Genomic DNA, 23153 nt, shown 5'->3' on the forward strand with positions numbered 1-23153 from the left:
TCACTTTGCTCTCTTCCTACACGTACACATGCCTTACATCCTCGATAAAAACTTTTCACTGCTTCTAACAACTTGCCTCCCACACCATATATTCTTAATACCTTCCACAGAGCATCTCTATCAACTCTATCATATGCCTTCTCCAGATCCATAAATGCTACATACAAATCCATTTGCTTATCTAAGTATTTCTCGCATACATTCTTCAAAGCAAACACCTGATCCACACATCCTCTACCACTTCTGAAACCACACTGCTCTTCCCCAATCTGATGCTCTGTACATGCCTTCACCCTCTCAATCAATACCCTCCCATATAATGTACCAGGAATACTCAACAAACTTATACCTCTGTAATTTGAGCACTCACTATTATCCCCTTTGCCTTTGTACAATGGTACTATGCACGCATTCCGCCAATCCTCAGGCACCTCACCATGAGTCATACATACATTAAATAACCTTACTAACCAGTCAACAATACAGTCACCCCCTTTTTTAATAAATTCCACTGCAACACCATCCAAACCTGCTGCCTTGCTGGCTTTCATCTTCCGCAAAGCTTTTACTACCTCTTCTCTGTTTACCAAATCATTTTCCCTAACCCTCTCACTTTGCACACCACCTCGACCAAAACACCCTATATCTGCCACTCTATCATCAAACACATTCAACAAACCTTCAAAATACTCACTCCATCTTCTCACATCACCACATCACCACTACTTGTTATCACCTCCCCATTTGCGCCCTTCACTGAAGTTCCCATTTGCTCCCTTGTCTTACACACTTTATTTACCTCCTATATATATATATATCATATATATATATATATATATATATATATATATATATATATATATATATATATTTTTTTTTTTATACTTTGTCGCTGTCTCCCGCGTATTGCGAGGTAGCGCAAGGAAACAGACGAAAGAAATGGCCCAACCCCCCCCCATACACATGTACATACACACGTCCACACACACAAATATACATACCTACACAGCTTTCCATGGTTTACCCCGGACGCTTCACATGCCTTGATTCAATCCACTGACAGCACGTCAACCCCTGTATACCACATCGCTCCAATTCACTCTATTCCTTGCCCTCCTTTCACCCTCCTGCATGTTCAGGCCCCGATCACACAAAATCTTTTTCACTCCATCTTTCCACCTCCAATTTGGTCTCCCTCTTCTCCTCGTTCCCTCCACCTCCGACACATATATCCTCTTGGTCAATCTTTCCTCACTCATTCTCTCCATGTGCCCAAACCATTTTAAAACACTCTCTTCTGCTCTCTCAACCACGCTCTTTTTATTTCCACACCTCTCTCTTACCCTTACGTTACTTACTCGATCAAACCACCTCACACCACACATTGTCCTCAAACATCTCATTTCCAGCACATCCATCCTCCTGCGCACAACTCTATCCATAGCCCACGCCTCGCAACCATACAACATTATTGGAACTACTATTCCTTCAAACATACCCATTTTTGCTTTCCGGGATAATGTTCTCGACTTCCACACATTTTTCAAGGCTCCCAAAATTTTCGCCCCCTCCCCCACCCTATGATCCACTTCCGCTTCCATGGTTCCATCCGCTGACAGATCCACTCCCAGATATCTAAAACACTTCACTTCCTCCAGTTTTTCACCATTCAAACTCACCTCCCAATTAACTTGACCCTCAGCCCTACTGTACCTAATAGCCTTGCTCTTATTCACATTTACTCTTAACTTTCTTCTTCCACACACTTTACCAAACTCCGTCACCAGCTTCTGCAGTTTCTCACATGAATCTGCCACCAGCGCTGTATCATCAGCGAACAACAACTGACTCACTTCCCAAGCTCTCTCATCCCCAACAGACTTCATACTTGCCCCTCTTTCCAAGACTCTTGCATTTACCTCCCTAACAACCCCATCCATAAACAAATTAAACAACCATGGAGACATCACACACCCCTGCCGCAAACCTACATTCACTGAGAACCAATCACTTTCCTCTCTTCCTACACGTACACATGCCTTACATCCTCGATAAAAACTTTTCACTGCTTCTAACAACTTGCCTCCCACACCATATATTCTTAATACCTTCCACAGAGCATCTCTATCAACTCTATCATATGCCTTCTCCAGATCCATAAATGCTACATACAAATCCATTTGCTTTTCTAAGTATTTCTCACATACATTCTTCAAAGCAAACACCTGATCCACACATCCTCTACCACTTCTGAAACCACACTGCTCTTCCCCAATCTGATGCTCTGTACATGCCTTCACCCTCTCAATCAATACCCTCCCATATAATTTACCAGGAATACTCAACAAACTTATACCTCTGTAATTTGAGCACTCACTCTTATCCCCTTTGCCTTTGTACAATGGCACTATGCACGCATTCCGCCAATCCTCAGGCACCTCACCATGAGTCATACATACATTAAATAACCTTACCAACCAGTCAACAGTACAGTCACCCCCTTTTTTAATAAATTCCACTGCAATACCATCCAAACCTGCTGCCTTGCCGGCTTTCATCTTCCGCAAAGCTTTTACTACCTCTTCTCTGTTTACCAAATCATTTTCCCTAACCCTCTCACTTTGCACACCACCTCGACCCAAACACCCTATATCTGCCACTCTGTCATCAGACACATTCAACAAACCTTCAAAATACTCATTCCATCTCCTTCTCACATCACCACTACTTGTTATCACCTCCCCATTTACGCCCTTCTCTGAAGTTCCCATTTGCTCCCTTGTCTTTCGCACCCTATTTACCTCCTTCCAGAACATCTTTTTATTCTCCCTAAAATTTACTGATAGTCTCTCACCCCAACTCTCATTTGCCCTTTTTTTCACCTCTTGCACCTTTCTCTTGACCTCCTGTCTCTTTCTTTTATACTTCTCCCACTCAATTGCATTTTTTCCCTGCAAAAATCGTCCAAATGCCTCTCTCTTCTCTTTCACTAATACTCTTACTTCTTCATCCCACCACTCACTACCCTTTCTAAACATATATATATATATATATATATTTATTTATTTATATTTTTATTTATTATACTTTGTCGCTGTCTCCCGCGTTTGCGAGGTAGCGCAAGGAAACAGACGAAAGAAATGGCCCAACCCCCCCCCATACACATGTATATACATACGTCCACACACGCAAAATATACATACCTACACAGCTTTCCATGGTTTACCCCAGACACTTCACATGCCTTGATTCAATCCACTGACAGCACGTCAACCCCGGTATACCACATCGCTCCAATTCACTCTATTCCTTGCCCTCCTTTCACCCTCCAGCATGTTCAGGCCCCGATCACACAAAATCTTTTTCACTCCATCTTTCCACCTCCAATTTGGTCTCCCTCTTCTCCTCGTTCCCTCCACCTCCGACACATATATCCTCTTGGTCAATCTTTCCTCACTCATTCTCTCCATGTGCCCAAACCACTTCAAAGCACCCTCTTCTGCTCTCTCAACCACGCTCTTTTTATTTCCACACATCTCTCTTACCCTTATGTTACTCACTCGATCAAACCACCTCACACCACACATTGTCCTCAAACATCTCATTTCCAGCCACCAGCGCTGTATCATCAGCGAACAACAACTGACTCACTTCCCAAGTTCTCTCATCCCCAACAGACTTCATACTTGCCCCTCTTTTCAAAACTCTTGCATTTACCTCCCTAACAACCCCATCCATAAACAAATTAAACAACCATGGAGACATCACACACCCCTGCCGCAAACCTACATTCACTGAGAACCAATCACTTTCCTCTCCTCCTACACGTACACATGCCTTACATCCTCGATAAAAACTTTTCACTGCTTCTAACAACTTTCCTCCCACACCATATATTCTTAATACCTTCCACAGAGCATCTCTATCAACTCTATCATATGCCTTCTCCAGATCCATAAATGCTACATACAAATCCATTTGCTTTTCTAAGTATTTCTCACATACATTCTTCAAAGCAAACACCTGATCCACACATCCTCTACCACTTCTGAAACCATACTGCTCTTCCCCAATCTGATATATTGGGCACATGGAGAGAATGAGTGAGGAGAGATTGACCAAGAGGATATATGTGTCGGAGGTGGAGGGAACGAGGAGAAGAGGGAGACCAAATTGGAGGTGGAAAGATGGAGTGAAAAAGATTTTGTGTGATCGGGGCCTGAACATGCAGGAGGGTGAAAGGAGGGCAAGAAATAGAGTGAATTGGAGTCATGTGGTATACAGGGGTTGACGTGCTGTCAGTGGATTGAAGCAAGGCATGTGAAGCGTCTGGGGTAAACCATGGAAAGCTGTGTAGGTATGTATATTTGCGTGTGTGGACGTGTGTATGTACATGTGTATGGGGGGGGGGGTTGGGCCATTTCTTTCGTCTGTTTCCTTGCGCTACCTCGCAAACGCGGGAGACAGCGACAAAGTATAAAAAAAAAAAAAAAAAAATATATATGCTAACTGCTAGGCTATGGGACTGTATAATAGGAAACAACTATTCGAAATACTAAGTACTCGAATACCCTTCGTCTCACAATGGTGAGCAACGGGGTCTATACCGGTTGTTTCCGAACAGACGCACATAGCCAGCTGATAGCGTTTTACTGAACCTAACTGTACAATGCGAAGGTATACGAATACGAATGAAGTGCATATGAACGCGCACTTTCATAGAACATACAAACCTCCAACAGCTAGGATCGAACCTGGGACCCATGTGCAAGAGGCAGGCATGCCTAGCGGTTAGCATGCCTGCCTCTTGCACAGGGGTCCTGGGTTCGATCCTGGCTGTTGGAGGTTTGTATGTTCTATGAAGGTGCGCGTTCATATGCACTTAATAAAGTGCGTAAGACAAGGGAGCAAATAGCAACTTCAGTGAAGGGCGCAAATGGGGAGGTGATAACAAGTAGTGGTGATGTGAGAAGGAGATGGAGTGAGTATTTTGAAGGTTTGTTGAATGTGTTTGATGATAGAGTGGCAGTTATAGGGTGTTTTGGTCGAGGTGGTGTGCAAAGTGAGAGGGTTAGGGAAAATGATTTGGTAAACAGAGAAGAGGTAGTAAAAGCTTTGCGGAAGATGAAAGCCGGCAAGGCAGCAGGCTTGGATGGTATTGCAGTGGAATTTATTAAAAAAAAGGGGTGACTGTATTGTTGACTGGTTGGTAAGGTTATTTAATGTATGTATGACTCATGGTGAGGTGCCTGAGGATTGGCGGAATGTATGCATAGTGCTATTGTACAAAGTCAAAGGGGATAAGAGTGAGTGCTCAAATTACAGAGGTATAAGTTTGTTGAGTATTCCTGGTAAATTATATGGGAGGGTATTGATTGAGAGGGTGAAGGCATGTACAGAGCATCAGATTGGGGAAGAGCAGTGTGGTTTCAGAAGCGGTAGAGGATGTGTGGATCAGGTGTTTGCTTTGAAGAATGTATGTGAGAAATACTTAGAAAAGCAAATGGATTTGTATGTAGCATTTATGGATCTGGAGAAGGCATATGATAGAGTTGATAGAGATGCTCTGTGGAAGGTATTAAGAATATATGGTGTGGGAGGCAGATTGTTAGAAACAGTGAAAAGTTTTTAACGAGGATGTAAGACATGTGTACGTGTAGGAAGAGAGGAAAGTGATTGGTTCTCAGTGAATGTAGGTTTGCGACAGGGGTGTGTGATGTCTCCATGGTTGTTTAATTTGTTTATGGATGGGGTTGTTAGGGAGGTGAATGCAAGAGTTTTGGAAAGAGGGGCAAGTATGAAGTCTGTTGGGGATGAGAGAGCTTGGGAAGTGAGTCAGTTGTTGTTTGCTGATGATACAGCGCTGGTGGCTGATTCATGTGAGAAACTGCAGAAGCTGGTGACTGAGTTTGGTAAAGTGTGTGAAAGAAGAAAGTTAAGAGTAAATGTGAATAAGAGCAAGGTAATTAGGTACAGTAGGGTTGAGGGTCAAGTCAATTGGGAGGTAAGTTTGAATGGAGAAAAACTGGAGGAAGTAAAGTGTTTTAGGTATCTGGGAGTGGATCTGGCAGCGGATGGAACCATAGAAGCGGAAGTGAATCATAGGGTGGGGGAGGGGGTGAAAATCCTGGGAGCCTTGAAGAATGTGTGGAAGTCGAGAACATTATCTCGGAAAGCAAAAATGGGTATGTTTGAAGGAATAGTGGTTCCAACAATGTTGTATGGTTGTGAGGTGTGGGCTATGGATAGAGTTGTGAGCAGGAGGATGGATGTGCTGGAAATGAGATGTTTGAGGACAATGTTTGGTGTGAGGTGGTTTGTTCGAGTAAGTAATGTAAAGGTAAGAGAGATGTGTGGAAATAAAAAGAGCATGGTTGAGAGAGCAGAAGAGGGTGTTTTGAAATGGTTTGGGCACATAGAGAGAATGAGTGAGGAATGATTGACCAAGAGGATATATGTGTCGGAGGTGGAGGGAACGAGGAGAAGTGGGAGACCAAATTGGAGGTGGAAAGATAGAGTGAAAAAGGTTTTGAGTGATCGGGGCCTGAACATGCAGGAGGTTGAAAGGCGGGCAAGGAATAGAGTGAGTTGGATCGATGTGGTATACCGGGGTCGACGTGCTGTCAGTGGATTGAATCAGGGCATGTGAAGCGTCTGGGGTAAACCATGGAAAGTTCTGTGGGGCCTAGATGTGGAAAGGGAGCTGTGGTTTCGGGCATTATTACATGACAGCTAGAGACTGAGTTTGAACGAATGGGGCCTTTGTTGTCTTTTCCTAGCGCTACCTCGCACACATGAGGGGGGAGGGGGATGTTATTCCATGTGTGGCAAGGTGGCAATGGGAATAAATAAAGGCAGACAGTATGAATTATGTACATGTGTATATATGTATATGTCTGTGTGTGTATATATATGTGTAAATTGAGATGTATAGGTATGTATATTTGCGTGTGTGGACGTGTATGTATATACATGTGTATGGGGGTGGGTTGGGCCATTCTTTTCATGTTTCCTTGCGCTACCTCGCAAACGCGGGAGACAGCGACAAAGCAAAATAATGAATATATACATATATATATATTTTTTTTCTTTTTTTTTTGCTTTGTTGCTGTCTCCCGCGTTTGCGAGGTAGCGCAAGGAAACAGACGAAAGAAATGGCCCAACCCACCCCCATACACATGTATATACATACGTCTACACACGCAAATATACATACCTACACAGCTTTCCATGGTTTACCCCAGACGCTTCACATGCCCTGATTCAATCCACTGACAGCACGTCAACCCCGGTATACCACATCGATCCAATTCACTCTATTCCTTGCCCTCCTTTCACCCTCCTGCATGTTCAGGCCCCGATCACACAAAATCTTTTTCACTCGATCTTTCTACCTCCAATTTGGTCTCCCACTTATCCTCGTTCCCTCCACCTCCAACACATATATCCTCTTGGTCAATCTTTCCTCACTCATTCTCTCCATGTGCCCAAACCATTTCAAAACACCCTCTTCTGCTCTCTCAACCACGCTTTTTATTTCCACACATCTCTCTTACCCTTACGTTACTTACTCGATCAAACCACCTCACACCACACATTATCCTCACATCTCATTTCCAGCACATCCACCCTCCTACGCACAACTCTATGCATAGCCCATGCCTCGCAACCATACAACATTGTTGGAACCACTATTCCTTCAAACATACCCATTTTTGCTTTGCGAGATAATGTTCTCGACTTCCACACATTCTTCAAGGCTCCCAGGATTTTCGCCCCCTCCCCCACCCTATGATCCACTTCCGCTTCCATGGTTCCATCCGCTGCCAGATCCACTCCCAGATATCTAAAACACTTTACTTCCTCCAGTTTTTCTCCATTCAAACTTACCTCCCAATTGACTTGACCCTCAACCCTACTGTACCTAATTACCTTGCTCTTATTCACATTTACTCTTAACTTTCTTCTTTCACACACTTTACCAAACTCAGTCACCAGCTTCTGCAGTTTCTCACATTAATCAGCCACCAGCGCTGTATCATCAGCAAACAACAACTGACTCACTTCCCAAGCTCTCTCATCCCCAACAGACTTCATACTTGCCCCTCTTTCCAAAACTCTTGCATTCACCTCCCAAACAACCCCATCCATAAACAAATTAAACAACCATGGAGACATCACACACCCCTGTCGCAAACCTACATTCACTGAGAACCAATCACTTTCCTCTCTTCCTACACGTACACATGTCTTACATCCTCGTTAAAAACTTTTCACTGCTTCTAACAATCTGCCTCCCACACCATATATTCTTAATACCTTCCACAGAGCATCTCTATCAACTCTATCATATGCCTTCTCCAGATCCATAAATGCTACATACAATTCCATTTGCTTCTCTAAGTATTTCTCACATACATTCTTCAAAGCAAACACCTGATCCACACATCCTCTACCGCTTCTGAAACCACACTGGTCTTCCCTAATCTGATGCTCTGTACATGCCTTCACCCTCTCAATCAATACCCTCCCATATAATTTACCAGGAATACTCAACAAACTTATACCTCTGTAATTTGAGCACTCGCTCTTATCCCCTTTGCCTTTGTACAATGGCACTATGCATGCATTCCACCAATCCTCAGGCACCTCACCATGAGTCATACATACATTGAATAACCTTACCAACCAGTCAATAATACAGTCACCCCCTTTTTTAATAAATTCCACTGCAATACCATCCAAACCTGCTGCCTTGCCGGCTTTCATCTTCCGCAAAGCTTTTACTACCTCTTCTTTGTTTACCAAATCATTTTCCCTAACCCTCTCACTTTGCACACCACCTCGACCAAAACACCCTATATCTGCCACTCTATCATCAAACACATTCAACAAACCTTTAAAATACTCACTCCATCTCCTTCTCACATCACCACTACTTGTTATCACCTCCCCATTTGGGCCCTTCACTGAAGTTCCCATTTGTTCCCTTGTCTTACGCACTTTATTTACCTCCTTCCAGAACATCTTTTTATTCTCCCTAAAATTTAATGATACTCTCTCACCCCAACTCTCATTTGCCCTCTTTTTCACCTCTTGCACCTTTCTCTTGACCTCCTGTCTCTTTCTTTTATACATCTCCCGCTCAATTGCATTTTTTCCCTGCAAAAATCGTCCAAATGCCTCTCTCTTCTCTTTCACTAATAATCTTACTTCTTCATCCCACCACTCACTACCCTTTCTAATCAACCCACCTCCCACTCTTCTCATGCCACAAGCATCTTTTGCGCAATCCATCACTGATTCCCTAAATACATCTCATTCCTCCCCCACTCCCCTTCCTTCCATTGTTCTCACCTTTTTCCATTCTGTACTCAGTCTCTCCTGGTACTTCCTCACACAAGTCTCCTTCCCAAGCTCACTTACTTTCACCACCCTCTTCACCCCAACATTCACTCTTCTTTTCTGAAAACCCATACAAATCTTCACCTCAGCCTCCACAAGATAATGATCAGACATCCCTCCAGTTGCACCTCTCAGCACATTAACATCCAAAAGTCTCTCTTTCGCGCGCCTGTCAATTAACACGTAATCCAGTAACGCTCTCTGGCCATCTCTCCTACTTACATATGTATACTTATGTATATCTCGCTTTTTAAACCAGGTATTCCCAATTGGGAGGTGAGTTTGAATGGAAAAAAAGGAGGAAGTGAAGTGTTTTAGATATCTGGGAGTGGATCTGGCAGCGGATGGAACCATGGAAGCGGAAGTGGATCATAGGGTGGGGGAGGGGGCGAAAATCCTGGGGGCCTTGAAGAATGTGTGGAAGTCGAGAACATTATCTCGGAAAGCAAAAATGGGTATGTTTGAAGGAATAGTGGTTCCAACAATGTTGTATGGTTGCGAGGCGTGGGCTATGGATAGAGTTGTGCGCAGGAGGATGGATGTGCTGGAAATGAGATGTTTGAGGACAATGTGTGGTGTGAGGTGGTTTGATCGAGTGAGTAACGTAAGGGTAAGAGAGATGTGTGGAAATAAAAAGAGCGTGGTTGAGAGAGCAGAAGAGGGTGTTTTGAAGTGGTTTGGGCACATGGAGAGGATGAGTGAGGAAAGATTGACCAAGAGGATATATGTGTCGGAGGTGGAGGGAACAAGGAGAAGAGGGAGACCAAATTGGAGGTGGAAAGATGGAGTGAAAAAGATTTTGTGTGATCGGGGCCTGAACATGCAGGAGGGTGAAAGGAGGGCAAGGAATAGAGTGAATTGGAGCGATGTGGTATACCGGGGTTGACGTGCTGTCAGTGGATTGAAGCAAGGCATGTGAAGCGTCTGGGGTAAACCATGGAAAGCTGTGTAGGTATGTATATTTGCGTGTGTGGACGTATGTATATACATGTGTATGGGGGGGGGGGGTTGGGCCATTTCTTTCGTCTGTTTCCTTGCGCTACCTCGCAAACACGGGAGACAGCGACAAAGTATAATAAAAAAAAAAAATATTCCCAATCACCAGTCCTTTTTCAGTACATAAATCTACAAGCTCTTCACCATTTCCATTTACAACACTGAACACCCCATGTATACCAATTATTCCCTCAACTGCCACATTACTCACCTTTGCATTCAAATCACCCATCACTATAACCTGGTCTCGTGGATCAAAACCACTAACACACTCATTCAGCTGCTCCCAAAACACTTGCCTCTCATGATCTTTCTTCTCATGCCCAGGTGCATATGCACCAATAATCACCCATGTCTCTCCATCAACTTTCAGTTTTACCCATATTAATCGAGAATTTACTTTCTTACATTCTATCCCACAACTCCTGTTTCAGGAGTACTGCTACTCCTTCCCTTGCTCTTGTCCTCTCACTAACCCCTGACTTTACTCCCAAGACATTCCCAAACCACTCTTCCCCTTTACCCTTGAGCTTCGTTTCACTCAGAGCCAAAACATCCAGGTTCCTTTCCTCAAACATACTACCTATCTCTCCTTTTTTCACATCTTGGTTACATCCACACACATTTAGACTCCACAGTCTGAGCCTTCGAGGAGGATGAGCACTCCCTGCGTGACTCCTTCTTCTGTTTCCCATTTTAGAAAGTTAAAAAATACAAGGAGGGGAGGATTTCTGGCCCCCCGCTCCTGTCCCCTATAGTCACCTTCTACGACGCGCGAGGAATGCGTGGGAAGTATTCTTTCACCCCTAACCCCAGGGATAATATATATATATATCTTTTTTTTTTTCAAACTATTCGCCATTTCCCGCATTAGCGAGGTAGCGTTAAGAACAGAGGACTGGGCCTTTGAGGGAATACCCTCACCTGGCCCAATTCTCTGTTCCTTCTTTTGGAAAAAAAAAAAAAAATCGAGAGGGGAGGATTTCCAGCCCCCCGCTCCCTCCCCTTTTAGTCGCCTTCTACGACACGCAGGGAATACGTGGGAAGTATTCTTAATCCCCTATCCCCAGGGATAGAGGGGACGGGAGCGGGGGGCCGGAAATCCTCCCCTCCTTGTATTAACTTTCTAAAATGGGAAACAGAAGAAGGAGTCACGCGGGGAGTGCTCATCCTCCTCGAAGGCTCAGAGTGGGGTGCCTAAATGTGTGTGGATGTAACCAAGATGTGAAAAAAGGAGAGATAGGTAGTATGTTTGAGGAAAGGAACCTGGATGTTTTGGCTCTGAGTGAAACGAAGCTCAAGGGTAAAGGGGAAGAGTGGTTTGGAAATGTCTGGGGAGTGAAGTCAGGGGTTAGTGAGAGGACAAGAGCAAGGGAAGGAGTAGCAATACTCCTGAAACAGGAGTTGTGGGAGTATGTCATAGAATGTAAGAAAGTAAATTCTCGATTAATATGGGTAAAACTGAAAGTTGATGGAGAGAGGTGGGTGGTTATTGGTGCATATGCACCTGGGCATGAGAAGAAAGATCATGAGAGGCAAGTGTTTTGGGAACAGCTAAATGAGTGTGTTAGCGGTTTTGATGCACGAGACCGGGTTATAGTGATGGGTGATATGAATGCAAAGGTGAGTAATGTGGCAGTTGAGGGAATAATTGGTATGCATGGGGTGTTCAGTGTTGTAAATGGAAATGGTAAAGAGCTTGTAGATTTATGTGCTGAAAAAGGACTGATGATCGGGAATACCTGGTTTAAAAAGCGAGATATACATAAGTATACTTATGTAAGTAGGAGAGATGGCCAGAGAGCGTTATTGGATTACGTGTTAATGGACAGGCGTGCGAAAGAGAGACTTCTGGATGTCAATGTGCTGAGAGGTGCAACTGGAGGGATGTCTGATCATTATCTTGTGGAGGCTAAGGTGAAGATTAGTATGGGTTTTCAGAAAAGAAGAGTGAATGTTGGGGTGAAGAAGGTGGTGAGAGTAAGTGAGCTTGGGAAGGAGACCTGTGTGAAGAAGTATCAGGAGAGACTGTGTACAGAATGGAAAAAGGTGAGAACAATGGAAGTAAGGGGAGTGGGGGAGGAATGGGATGTATTTAGGGAATCAGTGATGGATTGCGCAAAAGATGCGTGTGGCATGAGAAGAGTGGGAGGTGGGCTGTTTAGAAAGGGTAGTGAGTGGTGGGATGAAGAAGTAAGAGTATTAGTGAAAGAGAAGAGAGAGGCATTTGGACGATTTTTGCAGGGAAAAAATGCAATTGAGTGGGAGAAGTATAAAAGAAAGAGACAGGAGGTCAAGAGAAAGGTGCAAGAGGTGAAAAAAAAGGGCAAATGAGAGTTGGGGTGAGAGACTATCAGTAAATTTTAGGGAGAATAAAAAGATGTTCTGGAAGGAGGTAAATAGGGTGCGTAAGACAAGGGAGCAAATGGGAACTTCAGTGAAGGGCGTAAATGGGGAGGTGATAACAAGTAGTGGTGATGTGAGAAGGAGATGGAATGAGTATTTTGAAGGTTTGTTGAATGTGTCTGATGACAGAGTGGCAGATATAGGGTGTTTGGGTCGAGGTGGTGTGCAAAGTGAGAGGGTTAGGGAAAATGATTTGGTAAACAGAGAAGAGGTAGTAAAAGCTTTGCGGAAGATGAAAGCCGGCAAGGCAGCAGGTTTGGATGGTATTGCAGTGGAAATTTATTAAAAAAGGGGGTGACTGTATTGTTGACTGGTTGGTAAGGTTATTTAATGTATGTATGACTCATGGTGAGGTGCCTGAGGATTGGCGGAATGCCTGCATAGTGCCATTGTACAAAGGCAAAGGGGATAAGAGTGAGTGCTCAAATTACAGAGGTATAAGTTTGTTGAGTATTCCTGGTAAATTATATGGGAGGGTATTGATTGAGAGGGTGAAGGCATGTACAGAGCATCAGATTGGGGAAGAGCAGTGTGGTTTCAGAAGTGGTAGAGGATGTGTGGATCAGGTGTTTGCTTTGAAGAATGTATGTGAGAAATACTTAGAAAAGCAAATGGATTTGTATGTAGCATTTATGGATCTGGAGAAGGCATATGATAGAGTTGATAGAGATGCTCTGTGGAAGGTATTAAGAATATATGGTGTGGGAGGAAAGTTGTTAGAAGCAGTGAAAAGTTTTTATCGAGGATGTAAGGCATGTGTACGTGTAGGAAGAGAGGAAAGTGATTGGTTCTCAGTGAATGTAGGTTTGCGGCAGGGGTGTGTGATGTCTCCATGGTTGTTTAATTTGTTTATGGATGGGGTTGTTAGGGAGGTAAATGCAAGAGTTTTGGAAAGAGGGGCAAGTATGAAGTCTGTTGGGGATGAGAGAGCTTGGGAAGTGAGTCAGTTGTTGTTCGCTGATGATACAGCGCTGGTGGCGGATTCATGTGAGAAACTGCAGAAGCTGGTGACGGAGTTTGGTAAAGTGTGTGGAAGAAGAAAGTTAAGAGTAAATGTGAATAAGAGCAAGGTTATTAGGTACAGTAGGGTTGAGGGTCAAGTCAATTGGGAGGTGAGTTTGAATGGTGAGAGGCTGGAGGAAGTGAAGTGTTTTAGATATCTGGGAGTGGATCTGTCAGCGGATGGAACCATGGAAGCGGAAGTGGATCATAGGGTGGGGGAGGGGGCGAAAATTTTGGGAGCCTTGAAAAATGTGTGGAAGTCGAGAACATTATCCCGGAAAGCAAAAATGGGTATGTTTGAAGGAATAGTAGTTCCAACAATGTTGTATGGTTGCGAGGCGTGGGCTATGGATAGAGTTGTGCGTAGGAGGATGGATGTGCTGGAAATGAGATGTTTGAGGACAATGTGTGGTGTGAGGTGGTTTGATCGAGTAAGTAACGTAAGGGTAAGAGAGATGTGTGGAAATAAAAAGAGCGTGGTTGAGAGAGCAGAAGAGGGTGTTTTGAAGTGGTTTGGGCACATGGAGAGAATGAGTGAGGAAAGATTGACCAAGAGGATATATGTGTCGGAGGTGGAGGGAACGAGGAGAAGAGGGAGACCAAATTGGAGGTGGAAAGATGGAGTGAAAAGGATTTTGTGTGATCGGGGCCTGAACATGCAGGAGGGTGAAAGGAGGGCAAGGAATAGAGTGAATTGGAGCGATGTGGTATACAGGGGTTGACGTGCTGTCAGTGGATTGAATCAAGGCATGTGAAGCGTCTGGGGTAAACCATGGAAAGCTGTGTAGGTATGTATATTTGCGTGTGTGGACGTGTGTATGTACATGTGTATGGGGGGGGTTGGGCCATTTCTTTCGTCTGTTTCCTTGCGCTACCTCGCAAACGCGGGAGACAGCGACAAAGTATAAAAAAAAAAAAAAAAAAAAAAAAAAAATATATATATATATATATATATATATATATATATATGTATTATCCCTGGGGGTAGGAGAGAAAGAATACTTCCCCTGTATTCTGTGCATGTCGTAGAAGTCAACGAAAAGTGGAGGGAGTGTGGGACTGGAAATCCTCCCCTCTCATTTTCTTAATTTTTCAAAAGAAGGAATAGAGAAGGGGGCCAGGTGAGGATATTCCCTCAAAGGCTCAGTCCTGTGTTCTTAATGCTACCTTGCTAATGCAGGAAATGATGGATAGTATGAAAGAAAAAAGAAAAATACATATATATTTTGAAGGTTTGTTGAATATGTTTGATGATAGAGTGGCAGATATAGGGTCTTTTGGTTGAGGTGGTGTGTGAAGTGAGAGGGTTAGGGAGAATGATTTGGTAAACAGAGAAGAGCTTTGCGGAAGATGAAAGCTGGCGAGGCAGGGGGTTTGGATGGTGTTGCAGTGGAATTTATTAAAGAAGGGGGTAACTGTACTGTTGACTGGTTGGAAAGGTTATTATGTATGTATGACTCTTGGTGAGGTGCCTGAGGATTTGTGGAATGGTTGCATAGTGCCATTGTACAAAGTGAGTGCTCAAATTACAGAGGTATAAGTTTGTTGAGTATTCCTGGGAAATTATATGGAAGGGTATTGATTGAGATGGTGAAGGCATGTACAGAGCATCAGATTCGGGAAGAGCAGTGTGGTTTCAGAAGTGGTAGAGGATGTGTGGATCAGGTGTTTGCTTTGAAGAATGTATGTGAGAAATACTTAGAAAAGCAAATGATTTGTATTTAGCTTTTATGGATCTGGATAAGGGATGTGATAGAGTTGATAGAGATGCTCTGTGGAAGGTATTAAGAATATATGGTGTGGGAGGCAAGTTGTTAGAAGCAGTGAAAAGTTTTTATCGAGGAGGTAAGGTATGCGCATGAGTAGGAAAAGAGGAAAGTGATTGGTTCTCGGTGAATGTTGGATTGCAGTAGGGTGTGTGATGTCTCCATGGTTGTTTAATTTGTTTATGGTTGGGGCTGTTAGGGAGGTGAATGCAAGAGTTTTGGAAAGAGGGGCAAGTATGCAGTGTGTTGTGGATGAGAGAGCTTAGGAAGTGAGTCAGTTGTTGTTCGTTGATGATACAGCACTGGTGGATGATTCATGTGAGAAACTGCAGAAGCTGGTGACTGAGTTTGGTAAAGTGTGAAAGAAGAAAACTGAGAGTAAATGTGAATAAGAGCAAGGTTATTAGGTACAGTAGGGTTGAGGGACAAGTTAATTGGGAAATAAGCTTGAATGGAGAAAAACTGGAGGAAGTAAAGTGTTTTAGATATCTGGGATTGGATTAGGCAGCGGATGGAATCATGGAAGCGGAAGTGAATCATAGGATGGGACCGGAGGTGAAAGTGCTGGGAGCATTGAAAAATGTGTGGAAATCGAGAACATTATCTTGGAAAGCAAATATGGGTATGTTTGAAGGAATAGTGGTTCCAACAATGTTTTATGGTTGCGAGGCATGGGCTATAGATAGAGTTGTGTGGAGGAGGGTGGTTGTGCTGGAAATGAGAGGTTTGAGGACAATATGTGGTGTGAGGTGGTTTGATTGAGTAAGTAATGAAAGAGTAAGAGAGATGTGTGGTAATAAAAAGAGTGTGGTTGAGAGAGCAGAAGAGGGTGTTTTGAAATGGTTTTGTCACCTGGAGAGAATGAGTGAGGAAAGATTGGCCAAGAGGATGTATGTGTCAGAGGTGGAGGGAACGAGGAGAAGTGGGAGACCAAGTTGGAGGTGGAAGGATGGAGTGAAAAAGTTTGAGTGATCGGGGCCTGAACATGCAGGAGGGTGAAAGGTGGGCAAGGAATAGAGTGAATTGGAACGATGTGGTACACTGGGGTCGACATGCTGTCAATGGATTGAACCTGGGCATGTGAAGTGTCTTGGGTAAACCATGGAATGTTTTATGGGGCCCACTTTTCCTCGTTCCCTCCACCTCTGACACATATATCCTCTTTGTCAATCTTTCCTCATTCATTCTCTCCATGTGACCAAACCATTTCAAAACACCCTATTCTGCTCTCTCAACCACACTCTTTTTATTACCACACATCTCTCTAACCGTTTCATTATTTACTCGATCAAACCACCTCACACCACATATTGTACTCAGACATCTCATTTCCATCACATCCACCCTCCTCTGCACAACTCTATCTATAGCCCATGCCTCGCAACCATATAACGTTGTTGGAACCACTATTCCTTCAAACATACCCATTTTTGCTTTCCAAGATAATGTTCTCGGCTCAGATTGGGGTGTCTAAATGTGTGTGGATGTAACCAAGATGAGAAAAAAGGAGAGATAGGTAGTATGTTTGAGGAAAGGAAACTTGATGTTTTGGCTCCGAGTGAAACGAAGCTCAAGGGTAAAGGGGAAGAGAGGTTTGGGAATGTCTTGGGAGAAAAGTCAGGAGTTAGTGAGAGGACAAGGGCAAAGGAAGGAGTAGCACTACTCCTGAAACAGGAGTGGTGGGAGTATGTGATAGAGTGTAAGAAAGTAAACTCTAGATTGATATGGGTAAAACTGAAAGTTGGTGGAGAGAGATGGGTGATCATTGGTGCATATGCACCTGGGCATGAGAAGAAAGATCATGAGAGGCAGGTGTTTTAGGAGCAGTTGAATGAATGTGTTAGTGGTTTTGATGCACGAGACCGGGTTATAGTGTTAGGTGATTTGAATGCAAAGGTAAGTAATGTGGCAGTTGAGGGAATAATTGGTATACATGGGGTGTTCAGTGTTGTAAATGGAAATGGTGAAGAGCTTGTAGATTTATGTGCTGAAAAAGGACTGGTGATTGGGAATGCCTGGTTTAAAAAGAGAGATATACATAATTATACGTATGTAGGAAAGGAAAGATGGCCAGAGAGCGTTATTGGATTACGTGTTAATTGATAGATGTGCGAAAGAGAGACTTTTGGATGTTAATGTGCTGAGAGGTGCAACTGGAGGGACGTCTGATTATTATCTTGTGGAGGCAAAGGTGAAGATTTGTAGAGGTTTTCAGAAAAGAAGAGAGAATTTTGGGGTGAAGAGAGTGGTGAGAGTAAGTGAGCTTGGGAAGGAGACTTGTGTGAGGAAGTACCAGGAGAGACTGAATACAGAATGGAAAAAGGTGAGAACAAAGGAGGTAAGGGAAGTGGGGGAGGAATGGGATGTATTTAGGGAAGCAGTGATGGCTTGCACAAAAGATGCTTGTGGCATGAGAAGCGTGGGATGTGGGCAGATTAGAAAGGGTAGTGAGTGGTGGGATGAAGAAATAAGATTGTTAGTGAAAGAGAAGAGAGAGGCATTTGGACGATTTTTACAGGAAAATAATGCAAATGAGTGGGAGATGTATAAAGTAAAGAGGCACGAGGGCAAGAGAAAGGTGCAAGAGGTGAAAAAGAGGGCAAATGAGAGTTGGGGTGAGAGAGTATCATGAAATTTTAGGGAGAATAAAAAAATGTTTTGGAAGGAGGTAAATGAAATGCGTAAGACAAGGGAACAAATGGAAACATCAGTAAAGGGGGCTGATGGGGAGGTGATAACAAGTAGTGGTGATGTGAGAATGTGATGGAGTGAGTATTTTGAAGGTTTGTCGAATGCGTTTGATGATAGAGTGGCAGATATAGGATGTTTTGGTTGAGGTGGTGTGCAAAGTGAGAGGGTTAGGGAAAATGATTTGGTAAACAGAGAAGAGGTAGTAAAAGCTTTGTGGAAGATGAAAGCCGGCAAGGCAGCGGGTTTGGATGGTATTGCAGTGGAATCTATTAAAAAAAGGGGGTGACTGTATTGTTGACTGGTTGGTAAGGTTATTTAATGTATGTATGATTCATATGAATGGTGAGGTGCCTGAGGATTGGCGGAATGCTTACATAGTGCCATTGTACAAAGGCAAAGGGGATAAAAGTGAGTGCTCAAATTACAGAGGTATGAGTTTGTTGAGTATTCCTGGTAAATTATATGGGAGGGTATTTATTGAGAGGGTGAAAGCATATACAGAGCATCAGATTGGGGAAGAGCAATGTGGTTTCAGAAGTGGTAAAGGATCTGTGGATCAGGTGTTTGCTTTGAAGAATGTATGTGAGAAATACTTAGAAAAGCAAATGGATTTGTATGTAGCATTTGTGGATCTGGAGAAGGTATATGATAGAGTTGATAGAGATGCTCTGTGGAAAGTATTAAGAATATATGGTGTGGGAGGCAAGTTGTTAGAAGCAGTGAAAAGTTTTTATCGAGGATGTAAGGTATGTGTACGTGTAGGAAGAGAGGAAAGTGATTGGTTCTCAGTGAATGTAGGTTTGTGGCAGGGGTGTGTGATGTCTCCATGGTTGTTTAATTTGTTTGTGGATGGGGTTGTTAGGGAGGTGAATGCAAGAGTTTTGGAAAGAGGGGCAAGTATGCAGTCTGTTGTGGATGAGAGAGCTTTGGAAGTGAGTCAGTTGTTTGCTGATGATACAGCACTGGTGGTTGATTCATGTGAGAAACTGCAGAAGCTGGTGACTGAGTTTGGTAAAGTGTGTGAGAGAATAAAGTTGCGAGTAAATGTGAATAAGAGTAAGGTTATTAGGTACATTAGGGTTGAGGGTCAAGTCACTTGGGAGGTAAGTTTGAATGGAGAAAAACTGGAGGAAGTGAAGTGTTTTAGGTATCTGGGAGTGGATTTGGCAGCGGATGGAACCATGGAAGCGGAAGTGAGTCATAGGGTTCGGGAGGGGGCGAAAATTCTGGGAGCCTTGAAGAATGTGTGGAAGTCAAAAACACTATCTCGGAAAGCAAAAATGGGTGTGTTTGAAGGAATAATGGTTCCAACAATGTTGTATGGTTGCCAGGTGTGGGCTATGGATAGAGTTGTGCACAGGAGGATGGATGTGCTGGAAATGAGATGTTTGAGGACAATATGTGGTGTGAGGTGGTTTGATCGAGTAAGTAATAATAGGGTAAAAGAGATGTGTGGTAATAAAAAGAGTGGTTGAGAGAGCAGAAGAGGGTGTTTTGAAATGGTTTGGGCACATGGAGAGAATGAGTGAGGAAAGATTAACCAAGAGGATATATGTGTCAGAGGTGAAGGGAACGAGAAGTGGGAGACCAAATTGGAGGTGGAAAGATGGAGTGAAAAGGATTTTGAGTGATCGGGGCCTGAACATGCAGGAGGGTGAAAGGCGTGCAAGGAATAGAGTGAATTGGAATGATGTGGTATACCGGGGTTGACGTGCTGTCAATGGATTGAACCAGGGCATGTGAAGCGTCTGTGGTAAACCATGGAACGTTTTGTGGGGCCTGGATGTGGAAAGGGTGCTGTTATTTCAGTGCATTATTACATGACAGCTAGAGACTGAGTGTGAAGGAATGTGGCCTTTGTTGTCTTTTCCTAGCGCTACCCTGCACACATGAGGGGGGAGGGTGTTGTTATTCCATGTGTGGCGGGGTGGCGATGGGAATGAATAAAGGCAGACAGTATGAATTATGTACATGGGTATATAGGTATGTGTCTGTGTGGGTATATATATGTATACATTGAGATGTATAGGTATGTATATTTGTGGGTGTGGACGTGTATGTATATACATGTGTGTGTGGGTGGGTTGGGCCATTCTTTCGTCTGTTTCCTTGCGCTACCTCGCTAACGAGGGAGACAGCGACAAAGGGATAGGGGATAGGGGAGAAAGAATACTTCCCACGTATTCCCTGCATGTCGTAGAAGGCGACTAAAAGGGAAGGGAGCGGGGGGCTGGAAATCCTCCCCTCTCATTTTTTTATTTTAATTTTCCAAAAGAAGGAACAGAGAAGGGGGCCAGGTAAGGGTATTCCCTCAAAGGCCCAGTCCTCTGTTCTTAACGCTACCTTGCTATCGCGGGAAATGGCGAATAGTATGAAAAAAAAAAAAAAAAATAGAAGAGAGAGGCATTTCGACAATTTTTGCAGGGAAATAATGCAAATGAGTGGGAGATGTATAAGAGAAAGAGGTAGGAGGTCAAGAGAAAGGTGCAAGAAGTGAAAAAGAGGGCAAATGAGAGTTGGGGTGAGAGAGTATCATTAAATTTTAGGCAGAGGAAAAAGATGTTTTGGAAGGAGGTAAATAAAGTGCGTAAGGCAAAGGAACAAATGGGATCATCAGTGAAGTGGCTAATGGGGGGTGAAAACAAGTAATGGTGATGTAAGAAGGAGATGGAATGAGTATTTTGAAGGTTTGTAGAATGTGTTTGATGATAAAAAAAAAAAAATTATTATTATTATTATTATTATTGTACTTGATTGCCATTTCCTGCATCAGTGAGGTAACACCAGCAAACAAAGAGGATATATGTGTCACAGGTGGAGGGAATAAGGGGAAGTGGAAGACGAAATTGGAGGTGGAAGGATGGAGTGAAAAATATTTTGAGGTTGCATACACGCATATTCATACACCCTAATCTGAGCCTTTAAGGAGGATAAGCACTCCCCACTTGACTCCTTCTTCTGTTTCCCCTTTTAGAAATGGAAATATATATTAGGTTCAGTAGGTTCGAGGGACAAGTTGATTGGGATGTAAGTCTGAATGGAGAAAGATTGGAGGAAGTGAAGTGTTTTAGATATATGGAGTGGACTTAGCAGCGGATGGGACCATGGAGTGGAAATGAGTCACATTGTGGAGGAGGGACCGAAGGATTTGGGAGCAATGACGAATGTGTGAAGGACCCTTTCACCTCGTACACCACCACAACCAAAACACCGTATATCTCCCACTCTGTCATCAAAAACACTCAACAAACCTTCAATATATTTTGATGATAGAGTGGCAGATATAGGGTGTTTTGGTCGGGGTGGTGTATGAAGTGAGCGGGTCAGGGAGAATGACTTGATGATGAGAGAAGAGGTAGTAAAAGCTTTGTGGAAGATGAAATGCAGCAAGGTGGTGGGTTTGAATGGTATTGTAGTGGAATTTATAAAAAAAAAAAGGGGGTGACTGTGTTGTTGATTGGTTGGTAAGGATATATAGAATCCCTGGGGATAGGGGAGAAAGAATACTTCCCATGTATTCCCTGCGTTTTGTAGAAGACGACTAAAAGGGGAGGGAGTGGAGGCTGGAAATCCTCCCCTCCTGTTTTTTGATTTTCCAAAAGAAGGAACAGAGAATGGGGCCAAGTGAGGATATTCCCTTTTATGCTCAGTCTTTCGTTTTTAACGCTACCTCACTAACGCGGGAAATGGTGAATATGTATGAAAAAAATATACACTTTTTTATTTTCCTGTATCATGATTGTAAATAATTCATGCTTTTCTTTGGTTACAGGCTACTATCAAAAAGGCTCTTAGTAATTTCCGTCGGACACACCACGATAATTGGCGAGACCACAAGCAAAAGTTTACTGAAGATCAGCTGGTGGTGCTGACAGACTTGTTACTTTCCCCATCCTACTATGCATAATTTGAATACAATTTAGCATTAGTATTTCATTACTACTGAAGTTTTCATTGTGAGATACTTTCACCTGATGACAAGCCTATTTGTGGCTCGTATATTTTATCAAACATAATAGCTTTGCCACATTTATGGAACCAGTTTATTCACAAACCCTTCATTTGTGGAGGATTCTGATATCCAGGATAATCTGGCTTTACATTCTGTGTTATTTATGCTTTTTTATTTATATGCAGTAAATTTACAAGTGTTTGAATAATTTAAAATGCATCTTTTTAAATTTCAAGAAAAAGATTTTATATTCAAGAGAAATAATCACACACACTTATATTGTACTTTAATTAGTTGATACTTTTATGAAAATTTTTTGCTGATAAGATGTAAAACTGAAATCATCCGAGTACAGTATTCTTATAGTATCCAGGTTTTGAATACTCCTATTAAGACCATGGACTTTCTCAAAGTAGGGATGTAAAAGGAATTTATGATAGTGATTTTGAGAAATTATTTTCAAGTAGGCACAAAGAATGATTATTTACCTCAGGAAGAGTTGTGTATGTTGGGGATTAAATTGCTAGAAATCTTACATTAGTCCTTCTACCTGTAATATTGAAGTTAAGAGTTGAGGATGGAAGTTTTTCTTCTGTAACTGCAGTAGGATATGGTCCACCTTTGGGATTACCAGCATTGATCACTGTTCAGCCGTCCAGAAACACCCCCTTCACTTATATACTTTAGCACCTTTATGGCTAATTTTCACAGATTGACTTGATTAAAGAGGTGATTAATCTCTTGCATCTGCCTTATGGCTTTTCAAAGCTGCCTCAGGTTGTATTGTTGCAAAGGAATCATGATACACCCAGGCTGCAAAGAGATTGTCATAAAAATAAATTTAACATAATGAATACATGGGCATTTCGTTGCTGTTCCAGGTAACTGTTCAGTACACAGAAGTTTTAACCATCAGTTTGTGACAGTATGTGAAA

The 23153-nt window shown here is 42.9% G+C and overlaps 1 protein-coding gene across 1 annotated transcript in view; it reads left to right on the top strand.

The window, feature by feature from the left end:
* Positions 1-22586, top strand: part of LOC139754434 (proteasome activator complex subunit 4-like) — a 576322-nt gene extending 553736 nt beyond the window's left edge. Inside the window, exon 35 of the mRNA XM_071671710.1 lies at positions 22039-22586. Within this exon, the coding sequence (XP_071527811.1) occupies positions 22039-22173 (135 nt within the window). The 3' untranslated portion in view covers positions 22174-22586. The remainder of the gene's footprint in view (positions 1-22038) is intronic.
* The last annotated feature ends 567 nt before the right edge of the window (positions 22587-23153 follow it).

Source organism: Panulirus ornatus, chromosome 17, assembly GCF_036320965.1.
Source record: "Panulirus ornatus isolate Po-2019 chromosome 17, ASM3632096v1, whole genome shotgun sequence".
NCBI lineage: Eukaryota > Metazoa > Arthropoda > Malacostraca > Decapoda > Palinuridae > Panulirus > Panulirus ornatus.